At 56.0% G+C, this 13,903-nt stretch overlaps 1 protein-coding gene across 2 annotated transcripts in view; it reads right to left on the bottom strand.

Moving 5' to 3' along the window:
* Positions 1 to 1,713: 1,713 nt before the first annotated feature.
* ETV7 (ETS variant transcription factor 7) overlaps positions 1,714 to 13,903 on the bottom strand; it is a 28,847-nt gene continuing 16,657 nt past the window's right edge. The window contains exons 4-9 of one of the 2 annotated variants that reach the window (XM_066359553.1): positions 13,609 to 13,734; positions 11,313 to 11,543; positions 9,875 to 10,017; positions 7,378 to 7,478; positions 2,187 to 2,249; positions 1,714 to 2,038 (exon numbers count right to left, since the gene is read on the bottom strand). In XM_066359553.1, coding sequence (XP_066215650.1) covers positions 1,783 to 2,038; positions 2,187 to 2,249; positions 7,378 to 7,478; positions 9,875 to 10,017; positions 11,313 to 11,543; positions 13,609 to 13,734 — 920 coding nt within the window. In that variant the 3' untranslated portion in view covers positions 1,714 to 1,782. Of the gene's footprint in view, positions 2,039 to 2,186; positions 2,250 to 6,149; positions 7,269 to 7,377; positions 7,479 to 9,874; positions 10,018 to 11,312; positions 11,544 to 13,608; positions 13,735 to 13,903 lie in introns of those variants that run through there. The other variant, XM_066359554.1, reaches the window with a different exon arrangement.

Below are 13,903 nucleotides of genomic sequence, written 5' to 3'. Positions count from 1 at the left end.
TCCTTTGTTCATTCTGCTCATCTCTGTATTGGGAATGACCTGGGATTGTCTGCCCAGAGGTAAAAGTTCCCAATGTGTCCGGTTCTGCCTGAGCCTCCATGGAACCACCAAAACACCACACACACACACACACACACACACACACACACACACACACACACACATACACACACACACACACACACCTACCATCGCATCCCTCCCCAAAGAAAACCTCTTCAAGTGCTGGCCCCATAGATATCAGATTCTGAAAGAGTTTGTCTACCAAGGAGCATAGTTTCACAATATTTGTTATACTATTATTTCTATTTATCTTATTATGTCATTGGTTGTCATCAAAGGCCTTTGCCCACCGGTGGAAGTCACGATGAGCTTCGTGTATTCTCATTTCCCCACGGAGTTCGCTTAAGTTGAGCAAAACCAGAAGTACCTGAGAGCCCCGTGGGCCGGCGCAGCCGTCAGGGTGAGTGCAGGATTCTGCTCTGGGCGGTCCTCTGAGGGGACATGCTCCCATCCCCGCATTGAGTCCCCGGCCCAGGCCAGCTGCTCCTCTCGTCATCTCTCCTTCCATCTCACTTCTTTGTGAGCAAAGGGCATGGTTTCAATCCCCCCACGCGACCTCGAGGCCTGGGCGTCAGGGTGCAGGCCAAGCCGCAATGTCCGTTGGTTGAGCGGCAGGTTCCCTGGGGACCGGTGTCCACAGTGTGGTGTTGTCCTCACAGAGCAGTCACCCTGTGGAGCGGCGGGGGTGCGGGCAGGGCTGCTGGGAGCCTCCTCCTTCGTGGGCCAGACACGGGACAGTCCCTCCCTCTCCGGAAGGCTTCCTCCTCACCCTTGGGAGGCCTGGGCCCTGCCCCAGCCTGCTTCCCTGGGCTCGGGTGCCAGGCCGGCCCGAGCACAAGCCTCAGACCCCCTAGCCTCCTCTCAGGGACAGGAACAGGCCTCCGCAGTCAGCTCCCTCCCTGCCCCTGCACCTGCTCCTCCCTGACCCCTGTGACCAGAACACCCACCGCCATCTCACCTTCATACTCACCCCTCGAAAATGAAAAGAGGGCGCAGGGCGGAAGGTTGGACGACCCTCCGAGGGACACTTTCCCCAGCACCTGCCAAGCAGGGCTCACAGTGTCCCTTCGTCACCACTGACCCAGCGGGCACGCCCCTCACCGCATCGCGTGGGTCTGCATCTGCCTGCCAGGTGCCCCGCCTCCGGGAGTGTGCCGACCCAAGGGCGGGGCCTGCTCTCCTTCCCACGCCACCCCGCTGGAGCAGTTAACTCGCAAGGGTTTGGAAATTTTAAAAAATTAAGATTATGATTAAGATATGTTTATTTTTTATTTTTTATTTTTATTTTTTTGTATTTTTCCGAAGCTGGAAACGGGGAGGCAGTCAGACAGACTCCCGCATGCGCCCGACCGGGATCCACCCGGCACGTCCACCAGGGGGCGATGCTCTGCCCACCAGGGGGCGATGCTCTGCTGCAATCAGAGCCATTCTAGCGCCTGAGGCAGAGGCCACAGAGCCATCCTCAGCGCCCGGGCCAACTTTGCTCCAGTGGAGCCTTGGCTGCAGGAACGGGAGAGACAGAGAGGAAGGAGAGGGGGAGGGGTGGAGAAGCAGATGGGCGCTTCTCCTGTGTGCCCTGGCCGGGAATCGAACCTGGGACTTCTGCACACCAGGCCGACGCTCTACCACTGAGCCAACCGGCCAGGGCCTGATTAAGATATGTTTAAAACTGCATGTTCTGATTTCAAGACAACCCGCTTTAAACTCCTCACCCTAATGTCAGGGCTGTCCCAGGAGTGGCCAAGCCACCGTGGAGGAGTGGACCTGGCCCCAGCCTTGGCCAGGCTCCGTCTGAGCCCAGCAGGTGCCGCCGGACACTGGACAGTTTGCAGCCACCAAGCCCTTGCTCTGTAAATGGGTGTGCTTCCTGCGTGTCTCCAAAACCACTGAGAGAACACTTGAGTAGAAAATGTGCATTAACATCATGGGGAGGGACCGGAGGAGGAAGTCAGGAAAGGTTGTCACCACTAGGATCCTGCACAAGAAAGGCCGCGGGTCACCAGCATGAGCCAGACATCCTGCTGTCAGAGCCCAGGACCGGGCGGGGCACCAGATTCCAGAAAGAGCGCCATGCTGTACCCCTCGACCTCAGTGAAGCTGGGAGAGCCAGGTCTGCCGCTTACCTCTTGGTGGGGGAAAGACTTTCACAGTGAGAATCCGTGTTGTGCTCAGATGCAGAGAACAGCCTGGTGGTTGCCAGAGGGGAGGGGGTTGAGGAGACGGGTGGAAAAGGGGAAGGGATTTAGAAGTACAAATTGGTAGCTACAAAATAGTCATGGGGATGTCAAGTACAGCGTAGGAAATATAGCCAGTAATACGGGTAGCCTGACCAGTGGTGGCGCAGTGGGTGGAGCGTCCACCTGGGACACTGAGGTTCCAGGTTCAAAACCCCAAGGTCGCCAGCTTGAGCGCAGGTTCATCCGGCTTGAGTGCAGGCTTGCCAACTTGAGCGCGGGATTATCATGATCCCAAGGTCACTGGCTTGAGCCCAAAGGTCGCTGGCTTGAAGCGCAAGGTTGCTGGCTTGAGCAAGAGGTCACTGGCTTGGCTTGAGCTCCTCACCCCATCAAGGCACTTACGAGAAGCAATCGATGAACACTGAAGTGACACAACTATGAGTTGATGCTTCTCATCTCTCTCCCTCCCCCCCCCCCAAATAATAATAATAATATTGTAATGACTGAGTATGGTGCCATGTGGGTACTGGAAATAACAAAGAGAAACTTTATGGAGTGTATGATTGTCTAATCACTATTTTCTACACCTGAAGCCAATGCAAAATAACATTGAATGTCAACTGTAATTGAAAAATGAAACTAAAAAGCAATTTCAAAACAGGGTGCATGTCAAGGGGAAGATGGACAAACTCAGAGCTGTGTCCTGGGTTAATGCTGTCAACAGCTTGACTGGATGGAGACCGTGGCTTGTATCGGTTATTTCGTTAATTAACTTCACTTTTTTCTTTTTTTTTTTTTCTTTTTTGAGAGAGAGACAGAGAGAGAGAGAGAGATGACTAGAGAGGGACAGACACAAGGGAGAGAGATGAGAAGCATCAATTCTTTGTTGCAGCACTTTAGTTTCTCATTGATTACTTTCTCCTATGTGCCTTGACTGGGGGGCTACAGCAGACCGAGTGACCCCTTGCTCAAGCCAGTGACCTTGGGCTCAAGCTGGTGAGCCCATGCTCAAGCCGAATGAGCCGTGCTCAAGCCGGTGACCTCTGGGTTTCAAACCTGGGTTTCAAATCCTCTGCGTCCCAGGCTGATTTTCTCTCCACTGCGCCACCGCCTGGTAAACTTCTTAATATATCGCTGTTTTTATAAACTCTTTTATTTACTGTGGAAATTAATGTAATCTGGCATAAATTTTCTACTTGTTAAAATTATTTGTGAGGCCCTAGCCGTTTGGCTCAGCAGTAGAGCATCAGCCTGGTGTGTGGAAGTCCTGGGTTCTATTCCCCATCAGGGCACACAGGAAAAGCACCCATCTGCTTCTCCACCCTTCCTCCTCTCTTTCCCTCCCATAGCCAAGGCTCTATTGGAGCAAAGTTGGCCCGGGCACTGAGGATGGCTCTATGGCCTCTGCCTCAGGCGCTAGAATGGCTCTGGTTGCAACAGAGCAATGGCCCAGATGGGCAGAGCATCGTCCCCTGGTGGGCATGGATCCCAGTCGGGCGCATGCGTGAGTCTGTCTCTCTGCCTCCCTGCTTCTTACTTAGGAAAAATACAAAAAAATAAAAAAATTATTTGTGAATAAGTCCATTCTGACATGTGCTGTTTTCAAGTGACCCACAACTTTTCAGAAATCTAATTTGTTAAAAAAAAAAAATGGAGGTAAACCCAGAGCCTCGCAGATGCCAGGGACACAGCAGGCGTGCAGTCAGCGCTCACGGAAGGAAGGGCTGCAGGATCCCTGCATTCCTGGCACCTAGGCGCGGTCCCAGGTGCAGCCCACTGTGCCTGGGGATGTGGGGAGAGGGTGGAGCGGGGCCCGGGGCTGCGTGCACACTCCGAGGACCTGGGATCCGGGTGGGGCACTCTGCCGACACCCACAGCCCACCGCTGCCCCAGGAGTCCCCGTGTGGGCTGAGATTCATTGCCCTGGGCAGAGACCCGGTCCTTAGGGTACGCAGCTGTTTTCAACCATGAACACACCAGCAGGCACATGCCAACATGGTACCTGGAAGAAGTGACCTATGACTTCATTCATGGATCCAGGAAAAAGTTCTGAGACAAGAAGAAAGCAACATTAGGGGCCAGCAGGCTGAGCTGGGTTCTGCAACCTTGGGCAAGTCATTCCCCGTCACTGCCCCCGTTGTGTTATCTATTTTTGGGCAAATGAGTTTGTAAAATGCACTTTTTTTTTTTTTTTTTTCATTTTTCTGAAGCTGGAAACAGGGAGAGACAGTCGGACAGACTCCCGCATGCGCCTGACAGGGATCCACCCGGCACGCCCACCAGGGGGCGACGCTCTGCCCACCAGGGGGCGATGCTCTGCCCATCCTGGGCGTTGTCATGTTGCGACCAGAGCCACTCTAGCGCCTGAGGCAGAGGCCACAGAGCCATCCCCAGCGCCCGGGCCATCTTTGCTCCAATGGAGCCTTGGCTGCGGGAGGGGAAGAGAGAGACAGAGAGGAAAGCGCGGCGGAGGGGTGGAGAAGCAAATGCGCGCTTCTCCTGTGTGCCCTGGCTGGGAATCGAACCCGGGTCCTCTGCACGCTAGGCCGACGCTCTACCGCTGAGCCAACCGGCCAGGGCTAAAATGCACTTTTTTAAAAAGATTTTATTCATTCATTATAGAGAGGGGAGAGAGAGAGAGAGAAGGGGAGGAACAGGAAGCATCAACTCCCATATGTGCCTTGACCAGGCAAGCCCAGGGTTTTGAACCGGCAACCTCAGCGTTTCCAGGTTGACGCTTTATCCACTGCGCCACCGCAGGTCAGGCTAAAATGTATTTTTTTAGTTTGCTCACTTTTAATGTTAAAAAATGGCACCAAGCACCACCAGTACGTGATCTGTGAAATTGCAAATTACCTTCCTGCTTGGGAGGGGCCATTATCTTGCTAATGTTTGCTGAAGGAGAGGTTTTTGTGCCAGAAAGTTTTGAAGAGAAGGAAAAGAGGCAGAGAGAGAAACCATGTTTGCAGAGAGAACAGAGAGAATGAAGGTGTGCAGATGGGGAACCAGAGCTGAAGGGTTTTGCGAGCTCCGCTGAGACTGGTGGGGCCTTTGATTCTAGGAGGAACCGGAGAAGATTCTCCTGGTTGTGGAACCAGAGAATGCGTCAGGGCTTTGTGAGCCCTGAATGAAGAGGGGAGTGTTTTTACCTGTGTGTGTTTGCTCGTTGGCTGGTGCGAGGCTAGCTTAAGGGAATGGCCCACCATTTTTTGGCTCCACTGTTTCTTTAGTGTCTGTCAAAATCTAATGGGAACTTGCATGTAAATGGCCACGTCGGGCGAGAGGTTGGACCAGTTGATTTCGATGGTTCCTCCCACTCAGCTCTGCAGCTGTGCGTTGGGGATGGTGGAAAAGGCCACGGGGTATGGGTCCATCCTGGACCGAAGTCCAGCTGCTAGAACAGTCTCAATGAAGATGGAAGGGACAGGATTTTCCTGCTGAACCCTTGGCCAAGACCCCCGGACTGGCCCCGTCGGGTGTGGCACTGTCAGGAGCCACAGACAGGACTCAGCCAGGAGCTTCCCTGCTCGTGAGCGGTCCCGGCTTTGAGTTCCAGAGTCCGAGCCTGCTTATCAGCTGCCCCTGCACAGTGACTCCGGCCACCGCAGCTTCAGCCAGACGGGGGGTTTCCGCCCGGCCCCACAGGGGCTTCTCCTCCTTCCATGGGAGAAGGTGCAACTCTAAGAAGCTCTGTTTAAGATGAAGTGAAACTACTCCCTTCTCCGTTTGCTTTCTCCCCAGCCCTGTCCCGTGTCCGGGAGGGGGTCAGTGCAGGGGCAGAGGCCCGGCCAGCAGTGGGGGTGGGTGGGGAGCAGAGAGGAGAAGCGGAACCAGCACCCCAGAGCAGCCTGCGGTCTGTGGTCCTCGGGCAGCGCAGCGAGTGCTCCTGCAGAGCAGGCCAACCCGGAGCGCCGCACGGACACCTGCTCGTCCCCCGAGGTCAGTCAGGGCGGCACCCCGCCCCTTACATGGGAGAAACTGGAGGCTCCAGAGAGGTGGGACAACCTGTCCAAGGTCACACGGCAGATACAGGTGTGGGAGGAGCACAGGAAGCCACAGGGGGAGGGGGCGGCAACCTTCCCCGGGTCATAGTCACAGGGTCACCAAAGGACTGGAAACCGGGGACAAGAGGGTTGTCCCACAAAGAAGCCAAGGGCAGAGAGGCAAGGTCACAGCCTGTGTGCTTCAGAAGCGCCTACGTCACTCAGAGCCACGCACAGAGAACAGGTCCCAGCACTGGGTTCTGGAGAGACATCCCAGCTCTGCGCGTCTCTGCCTCTGTTTCCCCACCTTTAGCCCCCGCTTCTGCCCTCCGTGCCCCCTGGGGGGTGGGCGTGTGAACTGAAGGAGATAAAATATGGTCGGGACCGTTAGTACAAGGCACGCACACAGTAAGCACTTGGATGCCAGGTATCACCATTGCTACTATCAGTAAGGTTCACAAAACAATAGCCCTTTGTCCATCACACATCAGCCCCCGAGGGCGGGTAGGTTTCCGGGACCGCGCCCCTCTGACCGAGCAGGTAAACTGAGGCTCAGAGAGCGCCTTCTGCTTCCTTCAGTAAGAGGCAGGAGTTGGGCTGATGCTCCCAGCCCAGGCGACCTCTCCCTAACTGGGCAGTGAGCCAGAGGAAGGCAGGGAAAGAGGGCACCCACCCTGCGCCCCGCTTAGCCCCAGGGCTGCCCTTCTCGAAGAAAGAGGCCCCCACAGTGTTCTGGACGGGAGCCTCCCCATTCTCGGAGGCGGGCCCAGTCCCCCAGGCAGCTCTGAGGCCTGAGACAACAGCTCTGACCCCCTGGGTGCAAAGCCCGGCTGGGGACCGGGTCCCTGCCTCCCTGGCCGGAGGGAGGAGGCCGGCCGTGCAGCCGGCAGCGTTCACGGGAGGCGGTCTCTGTCCCATGGGTACCCCTCACGGAGAAACTTCCAGCCTCTCCTCCTTGAGCTCCATCTCGTCCTGCGCCCGGCCCTCCGGCTGCGCCAGGCGGCTGCCCTCATCCCGGGTGATCTTCCCGGGGGTCTTCAGAAACCTGGAACCCCGTCCCCGGCAGCGCGTCACCCCCAGCCCTGGCAGTGGGGGCCTCCCCCCCCCAGCTGCAGCCCCACTTTCCGTCTGCACCCCGGCCCGCGGCCACCCACCTGAACAGGAGTTTCTGCCCTGGCTCCTTCTTAATGATGTTCAGCTTGTAGTAGTGGCGGAGGGCCCGTGACATCTTCTCGTAGGTCATGTTCACCCGGTTCTGGAAGGCAGAGCAGCTGCGTGACCCCCCACTCCCCACCCCGCTCCTTCCCGGCCTCGGTCTTCACACCTGGAGGCAGCCCGGGGGCTCTGTGAGGGTGCCCGAGAGTTCTCTTGGGTTTGGAAGGAAAAAGGCAGGGGGAGGTCAGGGGAGAAATATCGGGGTGCTGCTCTCATCTACCTGGCTGCGAGCCACGGGCAGGAGAGAGTCACGTGCCGCTTTTTTTTTCTTTTTCTTTTCTTTCTTTCTTTTTTTTTTTTAGAGAGAGAGATAGGAAGGGAGAGAGATGAGAAGCATCAACTCATAGTTGCATCACGTTAGTTGTTCATTGATTGCTTCTCATATGTGCTTTGATGGGAGGGGGCAGGGGAGGCTCCAGCCTAGCCAGTGACCCCTTACTCAAGCCAGCGACCTTGGGCTTTAAGCAAGAGACCTTGGGATCATGTTGATGATCCCATGCTAAAGCTAGTGAGCCTGTGCTCACGCCGGCAACCTCGGGGTTTCGAACCTGGGACCTCACTGTCCCAGGTCAACGCTCTATCCACTGCACCAACACCGATCAGGCCACATGCTGCTTTTAAATAGCAAATGTCACAAGTAGTAACAAATAAATATTCACTTAGTTGGAAGCGTGATCAGAGAGGCAGCATGGTGGCTCGGGCCCACGGGCCATGTGACTTTCTCCTCTCTCGCTGGGGGTGGCAGCGCAGGGTAAGGCAAAGCAGCTGGACTCTGGTGTCAATTCAAGCCCCAGCTCCGCCGTCTGGCAGCCGTGTGCCCTCGGACAAGCTTCTTTACCTCCCTGATTCTGGGTCCCGAGCTATATAACACGAGGATAAGAACGTCCGTCTCACAGGTTTGTGGTAAAGATCACATTGCTAGTTCATGAGAGCACTTAGTATGTGCTCATTAAATGAACCTCAGTCCCCGCACCCCGTACTATGCGGGGATGGACCAGATAAGCACACCCAAACTCGAGTCACCTGCCCGTCTGCAGCCACCAGCACTACGGAGAAGCCGCAAGAGAGAGTGGAGTACAGAGCTACATACCGGCTGCTCCAAGTCCCCGCTCTACCACCTGCTGGCTGCAGCCACCAGCACTACGGAGAAGCCGCAAGAGAGAGTGGAGTACAGAGCTACATACCGGCTGCTCCAAGTCCCCGCTCTACCACCTGCTGGCTGCAGGCGCTTGGACAAGCTGAGAAACCAACCCGTGCCTCAGTTTCCCCATCTGGCAACGCCTACCCTCACGAGGCGGTTGTGAGGATTAAATGAGTTAACATAGCCTGACCAGGCGGTGGCGCAGTGGATAGAGCGTCGGACTGGGATGCGGAGAATCCGGGTTCGAGACCCGAGGTTGCCAACTTGAGCGCAGGCTCATCTGGTTAGAGCAAAAACTCTCCACCTTGGACCCAAGGTCGCTGGCTCGAGCAAGGGGTTACTTGGTCTGCTGTCGCCCCATGGTCAAGGCACATATGAGAAAGCATTCAATGAACAACTAAAGTGTCGCAACGCGCAACGAAAAACTAATGATTGATGCTTCTCATTTCTCCGTTCCTGTCTGTCTGTCCCTGTCTATCCCTCTCACTGACTCTCTCTCTGTCTCTGTAAATAAATAAATAAATAAATAAATAAATAAATAAATATCTCTAAAAAAAATAAATGAGTTAACATAGGTAAAGCCCTCCGAGCAGCGCCTGCCAATCAAACGCTCTACCATTTCAGGAAGTGCTACGTATTACAGATGATCATTATCAGTATTAGTTTTTCTTAAAAGATTCTTTTTTTTTTTTTACTTCAGTGAATTAATTTATAGACAAGGACACTTGCTTTGTATCACCACTGTAAACCATGAGAGAAACATGAGAGTTAAAATTTTAAATCCTAGTTCTTACTGAAATAGGTTCTTGGTTATTGGGGCCCCCCGGCAGACACCCAGGGAGGCACGGGCAGTCCCCATGTGGGGAATGCCAGTCCCCGTCATCACACAGGCCTTTGCGGCCCTGTCACCAGAGCTCCTGAGGGCCGAGACCTGGGTTTCTGTCCCAGCTTCCCCCAGGGAACCGGGTTCCTCATCTGGTCCAACCACTCACGGCGTACGATTGGTACAGTTCATGTCAACACACTCTGAAAGGTCTCCGTGCCAAGTGGAGGTGGGACCAAGAAATCAGAAGGCAAGATTCCCAAGTCCCAGGGACAGTCCCCAGCCTCAGGAAGTAACTGTCTGTGGCTCAGGTTTGCCCAGGATAAAATGATCCCAACATCTTCTGGAGCTGCTGTGAGGCCCCATCAGGTGAGGACTGGGCCCGCCCTAGTGCTGAGCGGTCCGTCTGACCGCTGGCCTGTCCTCTTCCGGATGCGCTGGGACCGTCCCGCCCGCTGACTGACGTTCTCACCTTGTGGTTTCCCCAGAGTCTGGCGAGCCCGTTCGGATCCACCACGCGGAAGGTCTTGGCCTTCTTGTCTTCCCATCTGATGTAGGACTCGTACCTGGGGTCAGAGAGCAGCTGGTACACATAATCCCACAGCAGCCGGCAGTCTGCAATGGAGCACAGGGGTGTAGGCAGCCGCTCTCCGGGGCTGCACGGGTGGGCCCCGGGGCCCTCGAGGCTGCAGCCCCGGCATGCAGCAGGACGGTGAGGACCACCGCGGTGTTAGCGGAAACGGGGCACCCACTACTCGTTGTCTCATTCAGTCGCCCTAACTCTGAGCTGTAGCTACCCTTATCCCCAGGGAGAGATGAGGGAGGCGATGGGCTCGGGGAGGTACAGATGCACCCCAAGGCACAAGCTCCTGGGTGGCAGGCAGAGCAGACAGCTCTGCCGACAACAGAGCCAACGCCCTTCTCGCAGGGGCAGGCAGCCTCCCGTCCCTCTCGGCCCCTGGCAGTCACTCGGCATCCCTCCCAGGACTCTTTAAAGCAGGGTCTAACATCCATCTCCATCCTGAAGGCAGGAAGATCAAATGTACCTTTGCAGAGGGCAAGCGGCAGAGGGAGCCCGGGAGCCCAGAGCGCTCCAGTCCCACTGCCGGGGCCTCCAGGCCAGTTTCCTCAGCTGGGTGATGTGAGCACAAAATAAGAGAACAGACCAAACACCAACAACAAACCCTTAGCCCAGTGCCTGGTGCAGAGTTAGTGCTCAGAGAATGTCAAGTGTTCTTGTTTTAAAAACCATAGAACTGTGACTTACTGATTGCCAGTCACTTCCAACCCAGAAGCCAGGCTCTCCCCCTCCGTGGGGTCTTAGCATAAACACGGTGGCCGCAGCACGGCTAGAACACATCGCCCGGTGCTTATCTGTCAGTCTGTCTGCTTGCCTGTCTGCTAGACGGTCCTTTCACAACCAACGCAAAGTGCCAGGGTGTCACCTGGTGAGAGCTCAGCCCTGGGGCCACCCCGCCCGGGCCCACACCCCAACGCTGCCACGCAGTGCCCTGTGAACACGGGAGAATCACTCAGCCTTCCTGTGCCTCGTTTTCCTCATCTGGGAGCGGGGCTAATAACAATCCCAACCTCAAGGGCTGCTGTGGGACTAAATAAAGAATCATGCCTCGCTCAACTAGGTAAAAGTAAGTAAAGTCTTAGATGCTCATCTGACTGACTATGACTGGCTTCACCATCTCTGCTCTGGAGATCAGGGGCACCTGGCAATGCCAGGCTGCACTGCTTGCTATGGCCAGACTGTGCCCAGCACACAGGACAGTCACCCCACACCCCCACTGCCCAGCACAGGCAGAGCCTCTCATGCCCCAGATGAAACCCCTTGTCACCTGTCACCTGTGACGACGACCGCCGCCCCCCGCCAGGCCAGGGGAACACAGCCTCCTACCCACCTGCGATCCTGCCGTCGATGGGGGCTGGTGACGCCGTCGAGAAGGAGCAGACTCCCTCGGCCCTACAGCCGAACTCCGCACAGTGAGGTAAGTCGAGGGACTTCTCCCTGCTGAGGGGCCACTTGGCCAGGTCAGGGGTATCCAGGTGGCTCAGGGGGTTTGAAAGCCCCAGATCTGGTGGCTGCTGCAAGAGGCCTCTTTGGGGCACCATCTGAGAGAGCCTGGTCCCCTCTGCAAGCAAATGGCACCCTTGATTCCATGGGACCAGAGCCTCCCCCACCCAGCCCCCTCGATGACATGCCTGGGGGCCCTGTGGGGCAGCTCTCCCAATGATCTTCCTCCGCCCAGCTCCTGCTTAGAGGTCAAGGAGGCAGGGGAGGGCGTGGGCGAGAGCCAGATAGCCCTGTGCTCACCCCAGCCCCCGCACAAGTAACGCCGTCTCCCAGCGTTCCTTCATCTGTAAAACTGTTTGCAAAGCCAAGTCCTGAAAGAGCTGGGTCCAGAGCCCGGGGCCTGTATCTCAGCCTAGTGTGTTCTCCATCCACGCAAAAAATATTTATTGGGAACCTTCTATGAGCCAGGCACTGTTCTAAGAATCTTGGGGACACATCACTGAACCCCAAAAAGCCCATGCCTTCATGGAGCTTATAGTCTAGTTGAGGGTGGGGGCAGGTAGATGATTAAAATAAAAAAGGAAATAGGCCCTGGCCAGTTGGCTCAGTGGTAGAGCATCAGCCCAGCGTGTGGAAGTCCCGGGTTTGATTTCAGGTCAGGGCACACAGGAGAAGCGATCATCTGCTTCTCCACCCTTCCTCTTCTCTCTCTGTCTCTCTCTTCCCCTCCTGCAGCCATGACTCAATTGGTTCAAGTGATTTGGCCTTGGGCACTGAGAGTGGCTCCTTGACCTTAGGTGCTAAAAAATGGCTTGGTTGCTGAGCATGGCCCCAGATGAGCAGAGCAGAGCATCACTCCCTAGTGGGCTTGCCAGATGGATACCAGCCGGGGTATATGTGGGAGTCTGTCTCTCTGCCTCCCCTCCTTGCACTAAAAAAAAAAAAATAGTAATAAGAAAAGGAAATAGAAACAGTATATAATAAGGGGTTAAAATAAAGCGGCATAAGGCAGAGAGGAAATCCTGGGAAAGGTGCATGTTGCTCAGGGAAGGCCTCATCAACATGTTAGCATCCGAACAGACACCTGAAGGAGGTAGAGGAGTGGGCTATGTGGGAATCTAGAGAAGGGAATGCCAGGCACAGGGAACAAGTGCAAAGGCCCTGAGGCAGAAGTGTCTCTGGCTCGTTCAGTGAACAAGGCAGCCAGTGTGGTTGGAGCAGCTGAGCACAGACGACAGGGGTGGCAGAGGACGGCAGAGGGTCAGGAGGTCACCGTCAGAACTGGAGCCTGGACTCCAGGTGAGACGGGAGCCATTGGAAGACTTGGAGCAGAGGTGTCATATGACCTGACTAATGATTTTCCCCTGCTGCTCCGTTGAGAACAGATCGCAGGACGTTAAGAGGAGAAGGAAGAAGGCCAGTGAGGAGGTCCAAAGCTGGGAGAGAGAGAAAGCAATCCAACGTGGCACCCAGCATTTTGGCCAGAGACAGGAAGGAGACAGGAAGACCCGGGGGAGAGGCGGGAGCCTGGTATTTGTTTCAGGAGTCGAGTTGCTCTTAGAGTTGAGATGGCCACTCGACATCCCAGTGCAGGGGTGGGGCAGGCAGTGTGGGGGCTCAAGTCTCCAACTCCGGGAGGTCCAGGTGTACAGGGGTGTCATCAGCACTGGCTGGCACTTCACACCCGAGACTAGGTGAGATTACCCAGGTCTGAGTGCAGGCAGACAAGAGGCCCCTAGCCCCGGGGCAATCCTGCATTCAGAAGTCCGGGAGAAGAGGAGAACCAGGAGACTGGGAAGGAGTGACCAGTGGGGTGTCCTAGAAGCCAAGGGAAGGGTTTGGGGGAGGAGGGTGACCCACTGGATGGGAGGCTGTGAGAGGTCACAGCAAGTGGACATGGTCATCCGTAAGTGCAGGTCCCCAGAGACCCTAACAAGAGTGGTTTCCATGCAGAGATCAGGGGGAGAAGAAACAGACACCATACAAACAACTTTTGCTGGAGAGGAGAGCAGAGCAATGAGGTGAGAGGCAGGGCCTGTTGGCAAGACGTGAGGGCTGGGGGCGCAGGGCAGGGAGGGGACAGGGGTTCCCCACACCTCTCCCTTTTCATTACTTTGCTGGGGGAAGCCCTGCCCTCCCAACCCTCCCAACCAGGCTCAGAGCTCGGATAAGGGCCTCCTCACCTGCCAGAAGGCAGGGGCAGTACTGACCAGGCATCTTCTGCCTGAAGGCCCCTCCCAGAAATGGGCCACACGCCAGGGCTTGCCGCTGGGTCTTGATATACTGGAGCAGCTCGTATAGGACGTCACCTGGGGTGGAGCGGGAGCGGGCAGCTGATCAGGCTGGGTGGGCGGGCTGGCCTCATTCCGCTGCAGTCACCTGCCCCTTGGGTGGCATGTCCTGTCACAAGCCCAGTGCTGATGGGGAGGAGCGGCGGTAGTGTGGCAGGGGAGACAGGGCCACAGGGAACGGGAGGGG

Source organism: Saccopteryx leptura, chromosome 1 (genome assembly GCF_036850995.1).
Source record: "Saccopteryx leptura isolate mSacLep1 chromosome 1, mSacLep1_pri_phased_curated, whole genome shotgun sequence".
In the NCBI taxonomy this organism is placed as follows: Eukaryota; Metazoa; Chordata; class Mammalia; order Chiroptera; family Emballonuridae; genus Saccopteryx; species Saccopteryx leptura.
The sequence above is the reverse complement of the archived record's forward strand: the minus strand, read 5'-3'. Positions and strand labels throughout refer to the sequence as shown.